The 19,118-nt window shown below is 38.5% G+C and overlaps 1 protein-coding gene across 1 annotated transcript in view; it reads right to left on the minus strand.

Annotated features, from left to right (window-relative positions):
- Window positions 1-7,793: 7,793 nt before the first annotated feature.
- Window positions 7,794-19,118, minus strand: part of etfa (electron transfer flavoprotein subunit alpha) — a 30,361-nt gene continuing 19,036 nt past the window's right edge. Inside the window, 3 exon segments of the mRNA XM_042344083.1 lie at window positions 7,794-9,068; window positions 12,698-12,778; window positions 17,938-18,003. Coding sequence (XP_042200017.1) covers window positions 9,033-9,068; window positions 12,698-12,778; window positions 17,938-18,003 — 183 coding nt within the window. The 3' untranslated portion in view covers window positions 7,794-9,032.

The raw sequence follows: 19,118 nt of genomic DNA on the forward strand, positions 1-19,118 counted from the left end.
TTTCACTTTTTTTATTCCAATTCTTTCTCAGTTGATTGTTTTAGGGTTTTCTTTGAACATTTCTCATCAAGCTGTGCATGCTGCTCATAATGTCACTGCAGGAATTTCTGTGCTTGACAATGTGAGAGTTGAACATGTGCAGTGAAAATAGATGGACATAAAAGCAGAATATGTGGGAACTGGATGGCCAGCATATGAAAGAGAAATGCATTTTGGGCAGTGACCTTTCCTCACACTAACAAATAATGCATCTTGTATCAGTAGCTGTAACTCTGCTGTGGTTAATTTGGCGCCTCTGTACTGTTGGGTTCAGTAACTTTTGTCAACGTTTATTGAAATAGTCATAAGAAAGACTGGGGTTATAAGATGGCCATCGAATCATTTGACCTAAATCTTCATGAATACCACACCTATTGTCTTCCCATGACAATATCAAGCAGTTTCTTAAATGAAACATTAGCACTCACATATAACAGAGCGGAATCAACCGTTGGAAATATTATAAGACAATGTGGTTGAGGCCAGTGAACAAACAAATTGGCTTGATGCTGTAATGAGAAAACAAGAAGTGGAATATTCTGGATGGATGAGATAAAAGGGACCAAAGGACCCTTTTAATTTGCACCTCTCATGAACTTAAGTAAAGTATTTAGAACATTTACAGGCATAAAATAAATGAAAAGGATGTGAAAACTATCACAATACATTTAATTTGATTTCATAAAAGGGAGGAACTGATGGTGAGAGACTCCTCCACCCAACCTCACAAGTATTCAAGAACTTACCGTTCCAGAGCCAGCGTTCAACAATCACAACATCAGGAGATTTTCATGTTTGGTGACCCTAAAACCAGCATTGAATAACTTTCAGGATTCAAAGAAAGAAAAGCAGATCTCTGAGAACTGATCACATGACTGCATTCCTTGAGCTTTCTTCGTCAAAACTCATTTTAACCCTTAACCTTCAGTGTCTAGCTTGTTATCAATCTATCTTGGAGCGTCAACACTTCTGCTCGTACCTTCCCCCTCTGCCCCCTCCCCCCCACCTTTAGGGAAGGTGCCTTCAGGTGCAGAACAGTCTTCCCAGCAGATGGCCAGAGTTCCTCATCTTGGCCCAGTTGAGATCAAGAAAATTGCTGCTGGCTGTCTAGAATTGAATATCATCCCTACAATCATATTGAATTTTGATGTTCGAATCTCATCGGTGCAACAGAACACAATTTCAGAATGTTCAAGAAATATTCATAAACCACAAAACACATAAGAGTGATCCACCCCCTTAATCATATAATCCTGTTACATAATGACTTTAAAGGTCCTGATTTTTCTCTTGGTTTTTCCTATGGAACCCCACAATTCCACAAATGACTGCTCTCGCTATCTGTTTTTTTTCCACTGTCCTCAATGTTTTGTTTCATGTTGGTCAAGTGGTGTAATCAGCCTCGAATCAAAATGCCAGTGATCAGACGAACTAGACCAGGGCTTGGCAGCTACACCAGCTGGAAATGCCCCAATACAAAATACCGCAACATTGAAATGTCTTTGGATTAAGAGTTGGTGCCTCAGAGCTTGTGCCTCCCCCTTCTCTCCTTACACTGTGAATTTCACTGGCGGCTGCTCAACTGCAGTAAAATCTCTGTGCACAGTCGGTGCGGTAGGTTAGCACAATATCCTTTGGGTGTTTAGTTCCCAAAACAAACAGGAGCGGGAATCCTGGCTGATTTCATCACCCTCTCCCCCACATCCCTTCCTACAAAGGATGAGGTCTAGTTGTATCACCCCCTAGCACCGCCATGTTAGCCAAGGTCAAATAACTCAGCACAGATCAGGGATCAAACTAGAAAATTTGAATTGTTAGTTTTTAACCCTGTACATGTAAAGGAATTGACACAGATACACGTGAGACGTACCAGTATTAGCTGTTAGTGGATTGTCAGTTTCTATCTAATATTTACTGTAAATTATGTGGAGGGGGGAAGAAACTCATGGTATACATTTTTTTTTCTCTGTTTTGATTTATTAAGATATCGACATACAGTTAGTTATATGGTTCCAGCATCAGTCAACAAAGCGCATTTCATATTATAAAACTTTCTTCACAAAGACTTAACACTGTTTTTATACTTTACTATATGCACGTAAATAAACTAGATTAAAGGGTGGGGCGAGTTAGTATCTCTTCAAGAGAAAATTGCGTCATCAAAACCCTTTTAAAAGAGGGTCTCACCATCAGAACCCCCTGAAAACTATGCTGCAAAGATTTATAATAAACTTTAACATCCTTTTTTTAAAAGGAAATATATCTGTATTCAGATTGTGAATATGTGTGATGTTGTTGACTTGGTATAATATACCAGACAATGTGGCAGCTAAACCCCTGAAACTGCATTAGGCTGGTTATTCTGCTTCTTCAGCTTCTGCCTGCAAATACACAGTCACTACACTTCACAGTAAATCCTCTGAAGAGCTTTGAGATGTCTCAATGACATGATGAAGCACCATATCAAATGCAAGGATTTATTTTATTCATTCAATCGCTTGTGGAACATAGCTGGACTCAGTGACTTCAGTAAAGGTATTGGACAAATCCATTTAGAACACAAATATTTCAATTGCTATCTATCAACAGAAACAAAAGGATGTTAAAATGAACCTGTAAGTCTTTGTAACCAAAGTTCGATGTAACAAAAATCTCAAAAGATACATGCTCATAAACTCAACTTGTGAATTCATTTGACGTAAACCCAGTACAATTCGAGTCTTAAATAATGAAAATATAAATAATACAAAAGAGGTCATCACTATTTAAGAAGTTTGGCATTATTTTCATTTGAATTAACTAAAAAAAGGTTTAAGCATATCCTTGAACTGAGGCACTGCCTGGCTTAATTTAAAGGTTGTGGGCAGTAAGGCCATTGGCCAACTTGAATTATTAATATCATTCACATGACGCTGAGTTTCAATGCTTCTCTGGGGCAGTGTCGACTTTCAGACACAATAAGAAGAGTTGCTTTCAGAGAAAAGACAAACAAAACAACAAAAAAATCTTACCGACAGCTCCAGCGAGGCTTCCCTGTACTAACCTGCTGCATTGCTCTCAAATTGTCAGAGCCGGGATCCTACCTGCATTCGTTTAATTTATGATACTGATACCAGAGAAGGTTGGAGAGTTAATTACGGGCAGCAGAAATGTAATCTGCTATCGCCAGTTCAAGCCAGCTACCCTGCATGTGAACTGTATGCATTCCATGGCCCTGTATTTGTAAAATATAAATATTTCATTTATAAGGTCTGGATTCTGTAAGAAAAAATTACAATAATGTACATTGCAACGAACAATTATTGAACTGTGGAGGATATTATGGGTTTTAAATAAAATGAATCTTTTTAATTGAATTAGCAATCCTGTGAACTTTCTTTTTTGTTTCGTCCTTACGAGTTGAGTTGTTCTGAAGTGCTCTCTTTCTACGTTATGTTCAATTTCTGAAAAGGACAGTCTTGGCACATTTTCAGTCAAAAATAGAATATGGTTAAAAAAAATTCAAATTGACTATAAGAACTTAATGATTTAAAAACCAAATGCTCTTTGATTATGAAATGCAAGATTATTCGGTGTATTAATATTCAAAATGCCTGTAAAACTGTTGGGAGGATGTTATAGCACTAAATGTATGAATATAGTACTAATACTTGTATTTGATAATGCGCCTTATCACATCGAGGAAACGTCTCGAAGCGCTTCACAGCATTTACTATAAAATGGTGTGACTGTTCGTATTTGTGTATATACAGCAGCCAATTTGCATGACCCCCAAAATATCCCCAAACCAGGCATGGAGCGAGTGACCAAGCATGAAACATTGTGTAGGCAAATGTACTGGGTCATCTTTGACAGCAACATCCTACACACAACATAATAAACAAGTTAATCCATCTGTTTTTCTAGCAAATTTAGATGAGACAAAGATTGGCCAGGACACCAAGCAAACTCCCTGGTCTTCAAAATAGTCTACTGGATCTTTAATGTCAAATGGAATGGGCAGAAGAGCCCTGGGTTTAACATCTTATTCAAAGGATGACATGGCACCTCAGAAAAAACACTGCCACTCTTCATCAACAAACACAAATCTAATACTCCTCAAGCCCTCATGCATTAATGACATATTATCCAAGAGTACAGTATTTGGTGATGCTTATTCAGCTGAGCACATTTTATTTCTGTACCTCTTCCACCCAACATGCCATGCCTTCAAACATTACTTTTCATCCATACATTTTTCACTGCTTATAGTTTATTCACACAAACATGAACAGGGGAAAATAAAGAATAAAATTAAAATGACATGCCATATGGGATCTAACTCGCTTTGGGTAGCCAAAAATTGGTGCATCAATTCCATGGTGGGTGGGTACACCTTCAGATTTCAATGTGACACACTGATTGCAAAAAACGCTGAACGATTTGTTTTGGTTACAGTGGACTCTAATTAGGGTCAGTGTGTTGTCACAACGGTATCAGATCTGCCTGATTGATCATATTAAGGTTGGACCCCTCCCATTCCGTGCAATGTCAGGGTCAATTTCACATCAGCTTTTGTAAAACCCAAATGAAGTTGGCTAATGCTTTCTGTGTGTTCCCCTGGGGTCTTAACAGGCTGCTCGTGAGGTGCTCTCCAGAATTTTGAGTCCTCAAAAAAAACTCCTCCCACACGCCAAGTCATTAAATTAAAAAAGGTTTGTACATTAACTACTATAGAGTAATTTTTAAAAAAGGCCAATTAATTAGGCAATGAACTTTGAGTGTGATTGACTAAGTAACAGTCACAAATTTTAATCAGGACTCAGTATAAATATGCATAGTATATGTATTAAAGTATATTCATTAATAAGGTCATCATTTTAATTAAATATGGAGATTGATAGCCCAGATGTTGGCCAGATCTGTTCATATTAATTTTCATGGCAGCTCTGTCACTCCAGGTAATATTGAACACTTTGCCCATCAATGGAATGCAAATCCTCATCTGTTAATAAAACACTAAATAAGAAAAACAACACAATTGAACTTCAAAATAGCACTGAATGCATCAATCATGCTGGCTAGTTTAGAAGTTTGCTATTGAAAAGGGATTGGCAAACCTTTTCTTTTCCTTATTGCTATCCAGAAGCCCCGTCCTGGAATATATACATCTAGCAGCGCCCTGGGACGTCCTCCCAACATGAAAGGCGCTATACAAATGAAATTTTGTTGTTGTTGTGTTGTACAAATGTAACTTTGCTGTTGTTGTAGAGACCATCAAGTGAGGACCGAATTGGTTATATAGTTCCAACAGAGATTGATACATGCTAAAAATAGGCATTACTCTTTACCCAGACATTTTTACTATTAATAGTTTATTCACATATACTAGGCACTGCCTATTATTTGAAACTTGGTCTGTTGTGAAAATAACCTGGTTTGTCACACTGAATTATTTCCACAAGGCTATGTGCCATTGCCCCTCCAACCTTCAATTCTGGCAACAATATCATTGCAATCTATCTCTTCCTCTTACAACCTACAGAGCTTTAAAACCCAAGTTTGGCACCACCTAATCACTATTTCTTGATTTATCTCATCCGTCCTCCTACTTTCCTCAATAAATAAAAAATTGTGGTCTGTACCTTTACAATAAAAAAAACAATAAGGAGAAATCTGGCTCACAGCAATTTTTTTTCACAAAGCAGCCAAAATTTTCCACTATGTTAGCCAACATGGGATAAAGCACAGGCTGACAACCATTCTTCCCAGATTGCACTATATAAAAGTAGAAGAAATAGTGACCAGACAATACAAAGTGCCAAGTTAGATAACTGTACAGCCCAGGAATTTGTTGATAAGTAAACTATTGGCAGATTAAACAAAACACAATTAGAGTTGGGGTGCACAAATCATGGGCATTCCTCTAGGGTCTGACTAGAGAGAAACTGAGACTTGAGGCAGCTCCTCCTGCTCATTCTCTTGGGTGGAAACCTCGTCCCTCGCACCCTCCGCCCCACTTATCAGAGATTGCGCTTTCAGCCACTACGCTCCAAAACTCTGGAACACTTTCCCTCAATCCCTGCGCCTTCCTCCTTCTCTCCCCTTTTTCAAGTCCTGCCTGAAAACCTTCCTCTTCGACCGGGTTTAGATCTCACCATGCAGAACTTTGTCAAAACTAATCCATTTACCTACTTGCACCCATTAATACGGCTCTCCCAATTCAAGAAATTCTATAACTCTAGATCTATCAAAATCACTTTTGCTGCCTAATTTAGTTACTGATTAGGACAAATGAGGGGAATTGAACATCTGTTTTAAAACGATTGAAGTTTTTTCCATGCACTTTACCAGCGCTCACTAAATTCAGGATTATATTCATTCAGAAAAATGCAATTTGTAATCAAAACCGCTGACTTAAAAAATGTCATTGTAGGGGTTGTGAGGAGAAATAAGTCTTCAAATACATGCCTATTGAATTAAGCCTGGGGATAATGTGTAAACAGGAAGAGGCAAGAATAGCTTTTATTTAACTCTTCACCATCATGCTGCTATATAGTGGTCAATAAGAACTATGTTGTTCTATATTTTCCTTTTTTCATCTCACCACCTTTGCCTCCCACTGGATCTATTGCCATCAGCTTTCCATGCAATTCCAGAACAGGTATTTGTGGTAATTGTGGTATTTCTTAAAAGGATTTCTTATTCATCAACTTTCATTCGTACCAGAGCGGAACACACACAAATCAGCATGAGTCCCAATTTGCATATCTTGATTTCTTATTAAAGAATGCAGTTCATGCCACAAATTAGCCCCAGAGATTACTACTGTAATATCCACAAAGAATCTGATTAGCAAGCTCAATTATTGCAGTTGAAATCATTGAAACATTCGGGTTTGATAACTAACTATGTTTGTGGTAAAGTAGATCCTTCACGTAGTCAGGTTGGGTTACTTACCATTGCCAGTTTCACTAATAAGATGTCATGAGTGTTTATAGCCATGACAGGGAATCAAGATTCTTCTCAGCCTTTATCTAAGACAAACCTCATTGTGTTACTTCACCCTTAACATCAGCCAATGTACAAATCCTTTTATATGGTTTGCTGTTTCAGGGAGAGCTCAGTCAGGAAACCATAACATAAATGTATTAGCGCTCCTGGTAACCACACACCCTGTAAAGTATAATTTTTTTAGTGCTGCCTCCCCTCTCTGAAAAATATGAAGTCACCATTTTTTTTACAATTTCACATTCATCTTTTTTTCCTGAAATTTTAAATAATTCATATTATTCATTATACAGACATTTTAATCAAATAAGAAATACATTGAAATCAAAAAGCAAACAAAATCAATTCCCATATAAAAAATAATCATCTAGCCAAAAGGCAACACTGAGCAAAGTGATAAAGCATTCCCCTAACAGTCAAATCCTACATAATTCACAAATGCATTATAGAACCTTACCCATAAAGAATGTGATATATTGACGCATACGTACAATATACAATAAAAATGTATAATTCCAATTTTGAAGCGCCTTACATCAAAACTTCATAAAGTTTTTTCATGCAATGTGGAATCCATTAAAAGATCCAATTGAATGCCAGTATTTATTCTCCACCATCTCAACAATGTGCGATGTATCAATTACAAAGATATAGGATTATTTGGAATTATTATTTTGTAGATTCTTTCTCAGTCAAATGAAGGCATCCTATACATAGTTTGGAGCTGGGGGTGGAAGAGATAAAATAAAGACACTTGACGCAAGTTTGTAATTCATTTCTTTTAGTTCTTTCCTTGAGCTTCAGATTACAAATGTACAGGGGCATTCACGCAAGAAAATCAACAAACGTGACAATCAATGCAATTTATTCATCCACAGTTATCACAATGAAATCTGAACTTTACGATGTACATTATGGTTAAAAAATTTATATTTTAAGTTATTCTGTGACAATTACATTTCCATCATGTCTCACAGATATGTTAAGAAACACAATCCCCCTCCCCCGCCCACACATTACCTTAAGAAAGAAAGGATCCACCAATTGGGATTGCAAACAATACTGTCCCAGGTCCCTTCTATTACCAGGCACTTAAGGATGCATCTGAATAATCTAGTCACTTATCTCCATCGCTTGCTCTCAACTGTACTAGCACATCACTTCAGAAGATCACTCTATGCAGAACTGGAGTTGCTGAGTCATCTCCTCACCCCTTAGATGTACAATAATTGTACAAAATTGTGCGTTGTACAACGATGGACCAATGGTCTACTCTAGCCTGACATTCTTTATAATGAAGAGGAAAAGCAATGTCGCATCAGTGGCTGCAGAACAATGTTATTTGTTTTTTGTTGAGGGCCACAATCCCAAACAATAATTTGCTCAATTAATGCTCTCAGGAATTTGCCAGGTATCATCATCAGGACTGTGCCTGAAACAAACACATAAAAGTAGCCACAAAGCTATGGTAGTGATGTGCAAAATGGTAAGACCCAGGTCCATAGTTACAAATCACAAGTTTCCTATCTCTATGGTGTCGTAGGGAAGTCTCAAGTGAAATCAAGGAGGAAAGACAAATTTCAGGATTCCACCTGAGGAACTCTCATACATCTTAGAAGCCAGCTGTAGCAAGAATTAGAAAAGGCCTGGGAGCGAGGAGATCCTGCCCACTCTCTCATTCATGAATGAGAATGTAGAAGGCAAAGGGCAGGACAAGAAAACAAAATAGATTAATGAAAGCATCACTTGAAATTATTCTGTTTTCTTAATGAAATATATTTAGTTATCATTAAAAACCTGGAACTGTATGCCATAGATGATAGATTTTCTACTGTCATCCATCAGGTCAATAGAGACAAAATTATTGGGACGCATCAAAAATAATGTTTGAATATAATTGTGTGCTGACTACTGTTCGTATCACCTGCAGGTAAGATTTGAACTGTGTAGCCCTGACAATTAAATAAGCATCTGGTCATCTGTTGGGATTGCAGACCTTCGCATCACTTCTCCAACAAGGCTGTCATCTCTGGGATTGCCTGCAGAGGGAAACAGATCAAGTGCTGTCAGCATGGAAACCATTAATTACCAGGCAGATATCTAACACGATATTTCACATGAATTGTTTGCGAACTTGGTCACTGACTCAGGATTTGAGGCATTAATGCTGAAATGCTGCACCACAGACTGATATTCATATAGTAAACGGTAGGCTCGCTATCTTTCCTTGTTCATCAGGAACTGCGTGAAGATGAAGAAAGACAAAATACAAGGACATGTAAACCAAGGCATAATTTGGATTCTTCCAATTGAAGATTTAAAACAATAGTACAAGGTACCAACAGACTGAGTGATCCAAAGACTGTTTCAAAAAGAAATTCTTTAAGTCAGTCCACAAACACCATCTTGATTTTCAATACCAAACAAATCTGAATGATTATCTTCCACACAGTAAATAGTCCACTGGACTTGAATGTTGATCAACAATAACAACTTGCATTTACCAGTACATAGTTCCTTCCATGCATGATAGAGTAGTATCCAGGAGTGCTGAAGGTTACAGAGGCTAGTTGCTAAGATTATAGAGGCCCTCTGAAAAGTCCTGCACTAAAATCATAGTTTATCTACCAAGTTTTGAAGTCAGATCAGTAATCAGTAATCCAAAGTATGTGACATAACTATCCTTTGGATGACATGTTAAACTGTGTTCTGTCTCCCTTTCAGATGGACTATAAAGAACCCATGACACTATTCAAAAAGCGAAGGGAGTTACTTCCAGTATGCTAACCAACAAACCTCCAATTAAATTGGCCATTCACCTCCTGCATATTTGTGTGACATTACTGTATGGAAATTGGCTGCCTCATTCACCTATAAATACAGTCAGTATACTTCACAAGAAATCTCTGCGAAACACTGAGATGCTTCAACATAATAAAGTACTATAACAAATGACAGGTAAGTAACGTAGAAGTAACATTTCCTAGCTACATTGGTAGAAAATATAACAATACCTCATAACTGTTTTCCTTTAAAGAGTGGTTGCTTAACCCCAGGCAAGATCCATTCATTTATACGAGATCTGATTGGCTCAATAATTGTCAAAATAAGTGATCAAAAGGGCAGATTTGATCATTACATGTCTTACGCTGAGCAATATACGTCAAACACACACAAGGCAAGGGAGAGCCTATAGCCACAGTAGCTTGGCTACTGGAGAACCAAGTTGTAAACACAGGGTGACCAAAAAGACGTTGTAATAGTATCACGACGTTTTGGACAACCCTGTATAACATTTTATAATTTTGTCACTCAATCCACGACTGTTTGTGGGATGCTGCTGTGCAATTGGCTGCTGCGTTTTGCCCACAAAATATACAGTCAATCCACTTTACAGTGTATTCTGTGAAGTGCTTTGAGACGTCTCGAAGACGTGATAAGGTGCTATATCAAATGCAAGGTTTATTATTATTATATACACATGTGCGCACAATGCCTCTCATTTAATGCTGTCTCAGACAGTCGCAGCTTCATCTGGCTCTTCTAAGGTAGGAGGCAGGCAGTGGCTGATTGTAGATAAAAAGAGACCAGTTTAGGTCAGAACTGGCGTGGTTAGGATTACTCATTGTTTATCGTGGGGAATATACTAAAAACACTGCTGCCGCCAGTCATGCTTCATAGAACTGGTAAATAATTAATGAGACAAAACCAGTTGNAAAAAAACTCAACCCATTTCAATCACAGCAAACAAAGACTCTTTTGTCATAAGTGATCTAACAGAAATCTGGCAGTTAATCCCACTCTTACCGCATGTATCAATGAAACTGTTATTTAGAAGAGTTTTTTTTTGCGAGGGGAAAGAATAGAAACAGTCAGTTAGGCATGTAAACATTTGCGAGATGGTAAAATAAAAACAAGTCTGAAAACTGACCCCATTCACTTCTACTAACTATCAATTACTGCTTCCAGTGAAGGGGACTCTGGTTGCTTCAGTTCGAGAGAATGCCAGCTGAACTTTTGATGATGAATACAGCCTCTCAATTATTCAAGAGATCTGCATTTCCATTAGTTGGAAATAACGCTGTCTTACAAAAAATATTAGGGAAACTGTCTACAAGTTGTTTCTACCTCCAATCACTTTGTCTCTCAGTTACCAAAACCCCAATTGTTTATTGCCTAGGCACCAGGCAAGTTAGAGAAAGTATTAAACTTTGATAGGCATTCCTCTTTGTGGAGATGCCGCTATGTTCTGCCGCCTCCTTCACACAAAGCCCTATTTGGAAAATTCCTTTTCAGTTGATACAGGTGAAAGAATGGATAAAATATGTAATACCCAACATGATATACATTAAAAGAAAATGGCATTTTTACATTGCCTTACACATCCAAGTGTTTCAAAGACTTTTGCACTAATTACAATCAAGTGTAACAATTAAGCTATTTTGCTCACAAGATCCTACAAACAGCGATGCGAAGAATGACCAATTAATTTGAAGGATATCTGACCAGAACAACAAGAGAAACTCGGTTCGGTTTTCAAATAGTGTCTCAATTACTTTATGTTGTTAAACAAATGGAACAAATAAAGCTTTAACCTGTAAACATCTCAGAGGAGACCTTAATGGGGGGTATATATGTGCCTTAATTTCATAAAGTAAACCCAAACACAGATTTTGTTATTAATATTCAAATGAATAATATGAAGCCTTTCCTCAGGTGGCTGAAGCAATATCGGACATGTAAATTTTGCTTTAATTGTTCTACAGTAGCACTTTGCAGTTCCATTAAGCAATGTGATCTAGTCAGTTTTTAAATGAACAATGTCGTGGGCAAAGTTGTAAAACTGAATTAGTCTGACATCTGGGAAAACAAAACAAAACTTTTTAAACTTTTATTGTTAATATTGCATGCTTCAAAGCATCATATAATTCTAATATGCATTACTACTAAGTAATACTCTTGAGATCAAACTTCCTCAATACATTTAAAGCCATTAATAGAACATTACAGCATCATTTACTTCTCCTCACATTAAATATACAGTTGCCTTTTCATTCCTCTTGCTATCCATCCAGCTCTGTTAACAAGACCATTAGAAAACAGAGTGGTTACATGTTTTGGATTCACAATCACTGCTCAATTTTATTTTTCAAACTAATTTTTGGTGATTTATTACGTTGAAATATATTAAAACTTCTCACGTATATATCCATCAAATGTAGTGCCTATTTTGGTGGTCAAACACAGCAGCTGTCCACATCACAATCATGAGATGGATGATCAATTAATCTAAAGGATCTCTGACCAGAAGGGAGAAACTCCCTTCTCTTTTCCAATAGTTTCTTGGTTTGTTTCTATTGCTGTGTATTTATTATTCCCACCAAGATACTGAAACATAATTTTTTTCCAATGCAGTATATGAAAAAATAAAATGATGCCTTCAAAAGCTACTCAGAACTCAGAAGTTACCCTCCTAGTAACTAACTATAGAAAGCCAAAGGACTGAAATTAGGTTAGCCTTGTGCCCTGTTGGCCAAAGGATAGCGTGGGAAACAGAACAAAAAGAAGGCAAATTGATGAAAAAGCAACAGATAAATTAACTAATATGAGACATACCTAGCATTTTCCCCCATCAACACAGCCATCATCTTTTACAAGAAACTCTCACCTTAAAGAGATCTGCCACCAAACCATAGTCAGCTACCTGAAAAATGGGAGCTTCAGGATCCTTATTGATGGCTACAATTGTCTGCAAAGAAAAGGAGTTGCACCCATTAGCGTCTCTTCCACTCATCACTTCAAAGCAGGTTCTCGAAAAATCTAATTCATTTAAGCAAAGAAAATGTGAATTACTACAGATGTATTTGAACCAAGCAGCTGCAGCACTCAGGAAATCCCCCTTTCTTATTCAATCAGAAAACCAAGCATCCGCTAAACAGCTTACTGTGTAATTCAGTAAAATATCAGTAAACATTATTCTTGGACTAAATTGTTTTGTCACTTTGTAACAGATAGGTGTGACCCTGACATTATAAGCCCCTCACCTTCTGACGCTAAGCATCAGTAATCATTCAACTACACAATAAGTGCACAACAGTTACATTTGTGGTATATGAAAAGCAAGATAAAGCAGTGGTATCCTGGAAAAGCCTTGTGGTTCTATGAGAGGCAGTACCCAAGGTAACCCAATCACTCCCGCACACACACTTTCCAGAAATCTCCATCTTTACTACCATTTGTGTTCTGCCATCTTTACAGTAACTTATTCAGTGATGTACAGCAATAAAACGTCCCATTCATTTTCCTTATATTAACTAGAACTATGAATGAATATGATAATGAAACGTTATGCATTGTGCACACAGCTGGAGCCCTGACCCATTCTGTCTTGAATACTCTACTCAAATTGAGTAATCTTATAATTTCAGTGTAACTGGAATACAGAAAATTTAAGAACAGAAGGCCATGTGGCCAATCAGGCTCGCTCCTCCACAGACCATTTCATGCACTACCACATACCAACTACATCCCTTAATCCCACTTCACTTCCCCACCTTCTTGCCATATCCTTCAATATTTCTAATTCCCAGCATTCACCTTTCGCATGCAATGAGTAAAACCAAATATAAAAAAAAGATGCTTTAATGACTATTACATTTACAGGTCATTGAATCTGCTTGGCTGCTTCTTCCGTTCCTTTTACAGATTAACCAACAAAAGAGATTTGTTTGAGTTTTTCTAGTTGTCAGTTTAATAAATGGAACTTTTGTTGAGAAAATGGACTTGTAAGCATATTGAAAGGAATCAGTTCAAGTTTAAGACTCTCCCTTGAGAAATTCTCCTTCAGAATTTTGGGGGTGCGCCTGGAGATCTAGGGTTTTAAATAATTTCAAGCATCTCATCTTTGCAATAACAAAGCAACTCGTAAAGAAAATGCTCCTTAGATTTCAAAAAGCATGTTACAGAAAACACAAATAAATTATACATTGCAAATAGAAAAGCTTCTCAAGCTTCCTTTAGAGAAAAGTCTCTAAGTGCACAACATCGTGATGCAATTAATTCACATGGTAGCAAACATCACTCGAGAGACCGTTGCCATAGTTATGAGTTGTTATATATTATATATATTATATATGTACAAACATTTCAGATTTACATAAAACATACTTCCAAATAGTTTTGGGGTTGGATAAAATATTTTAAGAAGTGTCATGGAAAGAAAAATAACTGGGTCATGATTGGAAGCAGAAAGTCAGAAGTCTGCAGTAGGAAGACGACAAAAGAAAATGACTGTGAAATACTCTAAAGGCATGACCAACGAGGCAGTTCTTTCATTTAGAATTTTAGAACAGGTTATAAACCACTCAAGTCATCAACTGGAAGATTTTAGGATGCAGCCGGCCTTCTTTGAACACACGCTTCCAGGAATATATATATTTTTTAAAAAACACACTAGATTTGACCTGAAAACTCTGATCCTGAGGAAGACCTCAGGAAGCATCACTTTTCAAACCTTGCTATTTGAAATACCGAGGATTTGTTTTTTAAAAAAAGGACAATTAATTTTCTTCACCCTCTTCTTTTCAGGACCCCAAAGCTGGTAAGTTAGCTGCTGACGAAAGCCACTCCTGAGCCTGTGCTAACAACTCCTCTGAACACCCCACATTATGAATTTTTCCCGGCAAGCTTAGCTCGTCTTTCTCCATGTCCTTCCGCAAGGGAGATGCCAACAATCACCAGCAATATCATGGGAGGAATTTTCAAAATGAGGAATTCTGTCATTGGGACAGGAGGAGAAACATTCTCCTCTTTACCAGGAGTCCCATTAACATCCATCTAAAAAGGCTGACAACACCTTGATTTAAAAGTCTTATCCGAAGGACAATGGAGCACAGGAGTGTCAGGCTAATCTGTGAACACTGGTCTTGGGCCGGCTTTGTCGGCCAGCCCAACTCCTCCCTCCACGGGCTGCAGATAATCCAGAACTCTGCAGCCCGTGTCCTCTCCCGCACCAAACTCTGTGACCCCATCTCCCCCACTCTCACCCAATTCCACTGGCTCCCTATCCTTCAGAGGATCCAGTTCAAGATCCTGGTCCTCACAAACAAAGCCCTCCATGGCCTCGCCCCACCCTACCTCTGCGACCTACTAACACCCTACCAACCCGCTCGTTCCCTCCGCTCAGCCGGCTCTGGCCTGCTCCACGTCCCCCGACCCACCCGCCCCACCATTGGCGGGAGAGCCTTCAGCCACTCTGCCCCCAACCTCTGGAATTCCATCCCCCAGTCACTCCGCCTCGCCAGCTCCATAGCCTCCTTCAAGTCCCGCCTCCCCTCCCTTCCCCCCCCCAACCCCAGCTCGGGTCTGAAATGCTGTACTCTGTCCAGCGCCTTGGGACGTCCTCCCGACTTGAAAGGCGCTATACAAATGTAATCTTGTAGTTCTTGGGTCTTGAATTTATACTTCGGAGTCCTGTAGCTCAGTGGTTAGAGCACTCGCTTTGCAAGCGAGAGACCCGAGTTCAATTCCAGGCAGGGCGAAACCTTGGGCAAGTTTCCTTACTCCACACAGAGCCTAATAATAATCCCTCCAAAACAAAACAATAATAAATTGGTCATTTTCAATCCACGACTGTTTGTGGGATGTGTCTGTGCGCAATTGGCTGCCGCGTTCACCCACAAATATACAGTCAATTCACTTTACAGTGTGTTCTGTGAAGCGCTTTGGGACGTCCTCCCGACGCGAAAAGCGCTATATCAAGTGCAAGAATTATTATTATTATTATTATTATAATGTTATGACCGAGATGTGAGACTACAACCACCTGAGCCGAGCTGACACACACCTGATTTGTGGCATTATTTATACATTCCACTTTGTCAAGTCAAACAGCGAATATTGAATCCCCAGAAAACATTTATTGACTGTTACAACTGAGATCATGAGTTGGAAAATTCTACTTTTTCCACCACAACGAGTGCTCACATTACACTTGTCAGCTCCCATTTTTTATGGAGAAGTTACAAAATCAGGAATTTTTTTTGCACAGAAGTGCTTTTTTTTGGCGAAGCAGGAAACGGCGATGGAGTTTCCTGCATACTCCTCCCAGGATTATTTTATTGGTCGGCGAAGGTTGGAGTTGGTATTTACACATCGTTCACTGATGCAAATTTGGGGCCAATATTCTGCCCTCCACCTAACCTCGCCTAACTGTACCAGCTCCTACTGCAGTACAGTTCCATAGGCTCTCACGGCCCTCTGGTACTTTGCCTATTATTCTAGTATGAGCCTCGCTAGTGAGCGTCAAGCTGGGCAGTCAACTCGGAAAGGCGGAGGAGAGAAAAGTAGGGGAAATCAATGGAGCTCGTTCCTGTTCTCACTCTGTACACACTTTGCATGAGGGGTCTCTGGATGGCAACCAGGAGAGTCTAGACTATTTTTCTCCTCATAATCCAAGCCGCCAAACGAGCGTTCTTCCTGCCCCTTAGAAGTCAGTGGATCTGCATGTACAGTTCACTGTTTTTAAAAAAATCAATTAAACCACTGCTGGCACACTTCATTCTCGGAATCATTCTCGGAAAGCAGAAGCACAGCAACATTTCAAATCACAGCACTAAGTTCAGACATCCAGAAGATTCGTCTTTCAACTTTTAAATCAAGTGTTGATTCCAACAAAAAAATACTATTTTATTCCTTTTTTTGAGACACCCCAAAACCTCTATTAATAATGAGTTAATTGACCCAAAGCTGGTTTCAGTATATTTCTGTACAAGTGCGCTAATGGGCTCAAGTAGGTAGGAATCTACTTTTATTGTGTGATAGACTCAGTGTATAATTTATATTGTACGCTGTTAGGTCTGAATTAATGTGACAGATCTCTAAACTGTTGAATAAATTCAATTTTAATGTGAAAACTGGAAGCGCTACTTGGAACGTGAGGTCATCAGATGAGATTCAGATAAATTCATTATACAGTGAAGAGAGCGTGCATTAATAATGCAACACTGTTTGGAATGCAAAGAGACACTTGTGGTCATATGAAACAGGAAGCTGAAAGAAATCGTACATAAACCACACATTGGGAAGGAAAAGTAAAAAATAGAACAGTGTGAACACTTGTGGAAATATATAAATAAGTTTGGGGGAGTGACAAAGGCCTTACTGAGTGCAGCATTAACCAGGCACATCCCACAATCCCAGGTTTGATTTCTAGTCTATGGTGAGTTGATTGATCTGGGTCTGGGCAATAGTAAAGGGCACAAAACCAAAAATCAAGGTAAGAGGGAAGAAAAAAAATCAGTCAGAGCTCCCTCTTTGATCACCATCCATCACCCATTCTCTTTCCTTCCTCTTCCCCCCCCCCCCCCCCACTCCCACCAAGAGATCCGTATGGGTAAATGTCAGGTAATGATCAGACTGTGATGCCCACTGCTATCAAAATAGCACGGGAACACTCACCATCAAGGTGCACACAATAAGGATCACTTTGCTGAATAGACAAATTAAAGGATTATTGTCGGCATCAATACACCTCAGAAATGCAAAAGAATTAAGTGAAGTTTGACAAAACCTAAGAGCTGGGAGGAATTACTAAACCCAACCAGACCCTGCCGTATCTAACAGCTGAATTATTAGTGAGAGTTCAAACAACAATGCCTGAAGTATCTTCAGTTAATAATCCAATCTGCACCTTTGACTGTAAAGATCAGGCAATTCCTCCCAGTACGGTACTAAGTAATCTCACTAGTACTCAATATGCACAAAAAAAGCATTGCCAACACATAGAAAAAATGGGAATGGTGGAAGGGGAAGGTTAAGTCATCTCTTTTATTGTTACAAGGTTCTCGACAGTGAGATCGCCCCCAAACACATTACCTGAAAAATGCATTTCAAAACTGTTTCCATTACCTTGCTGTCCTTCATGCCCGCTAGGTGTTGTATCGCTCCCGAAATCCCAACAGCAATGTAGAGGTCCTGTGAACAGATTAAATAAAAACATGCTGATCATCAAAGAGTAAAGCAAATATATTTCTACATAGCACAACTTGCACTCTAAATGTTTCGAAAACACTTCACAGAGGTAAAAAGGACCTTCACAGTTCAGAGGCAAGGAGATGTAAGAAAAATTAATGTGCACAAAACATACAGTGAATAAGATTTTATAAAGGTTTTGATGGCAGAAGGAGAAGCACAAGACAAAGGGAATTTGGGGAGAGGTCTAGAGAGGAAAGGCATGATGTTTGAAGACTCGCCACCGATGGTGTGGCAGAAGGAATGAGGAACAAGTCGATTAGTATCTGAAGAGCAGAGAATAGAAGGAGGAATATTGAGGGTCAGGACTATAAATGCATTTGAAGGTCAGGACAAGGATCTTAAGTTAATCTATTGGGATGCTGGAGGAGTACAAGATGGCAGTTCTGATAGAATGTGCAATGCACAAAAGGTTTTAATTAATCTCCTGCTGTCAATCAAAAAATAAGCAATAGGATGAGATGATATATTAAAATCGACTGCAATGCATTCAACATTATTCATCTTCAGCTTGCTCTCTCTGAGAAACATTAAAAAAGTGCAAATGCTTTTGCCGGAAAGTAATTCCTTAGAGAGTCAGTTAAAGCTATGACCAAACAGTAAATTAAAGTTCCTACGTGTGTTGATCAGGAGAATGAAATGTTCAATGTAATACAGTGGTTTGACTAAGGTTCATATCTTCGACTTTGAAAGTTAATAAAACCAATGAATATGCTCATATTTTCTCCACTGAAAAGAACCTCATCACTGTAGTCCAGTTTATTCACCTTGGGCCATTAGGATTCTAACAGTAACAGCGTGACTGTTTGTATTATCTAAACATACATCCAGAACAATTCTCTATGGAGGATAGATACCAAGGCCAGCCATGCACTATTGTTGCGCTTTGTTACAATTACCTAAATCATAACTACTTTAAAGCTCACAGGACCTTAAGTAAAGAAAAAGATTATATTGTAAACTAAATGTTTAATATAGTGTGATAGAGAGATCAAATAAGGTTTGTTAATTATTACTTGAGATTGTTGTGATTTAATTTTATAATACAGGAGTGCCTC

This window comes from Callorhinchus milii, unplaced genomic scaffold (genome assembly GCF_018977255.1).
Source record: "Callorhinchus milii isolate IMCB2004 unplaced genomic scaffold, IMCB_Cmil_1.0 Scaffold26, whole genome shotgun sequence".
Lineage (NCBI taxonomy): Eukaryota > Metazoa > Chordata > Chondrichthyes > Chimaeriformes > Callorhinchidae > Callorhinchus > Callorhinchus milii.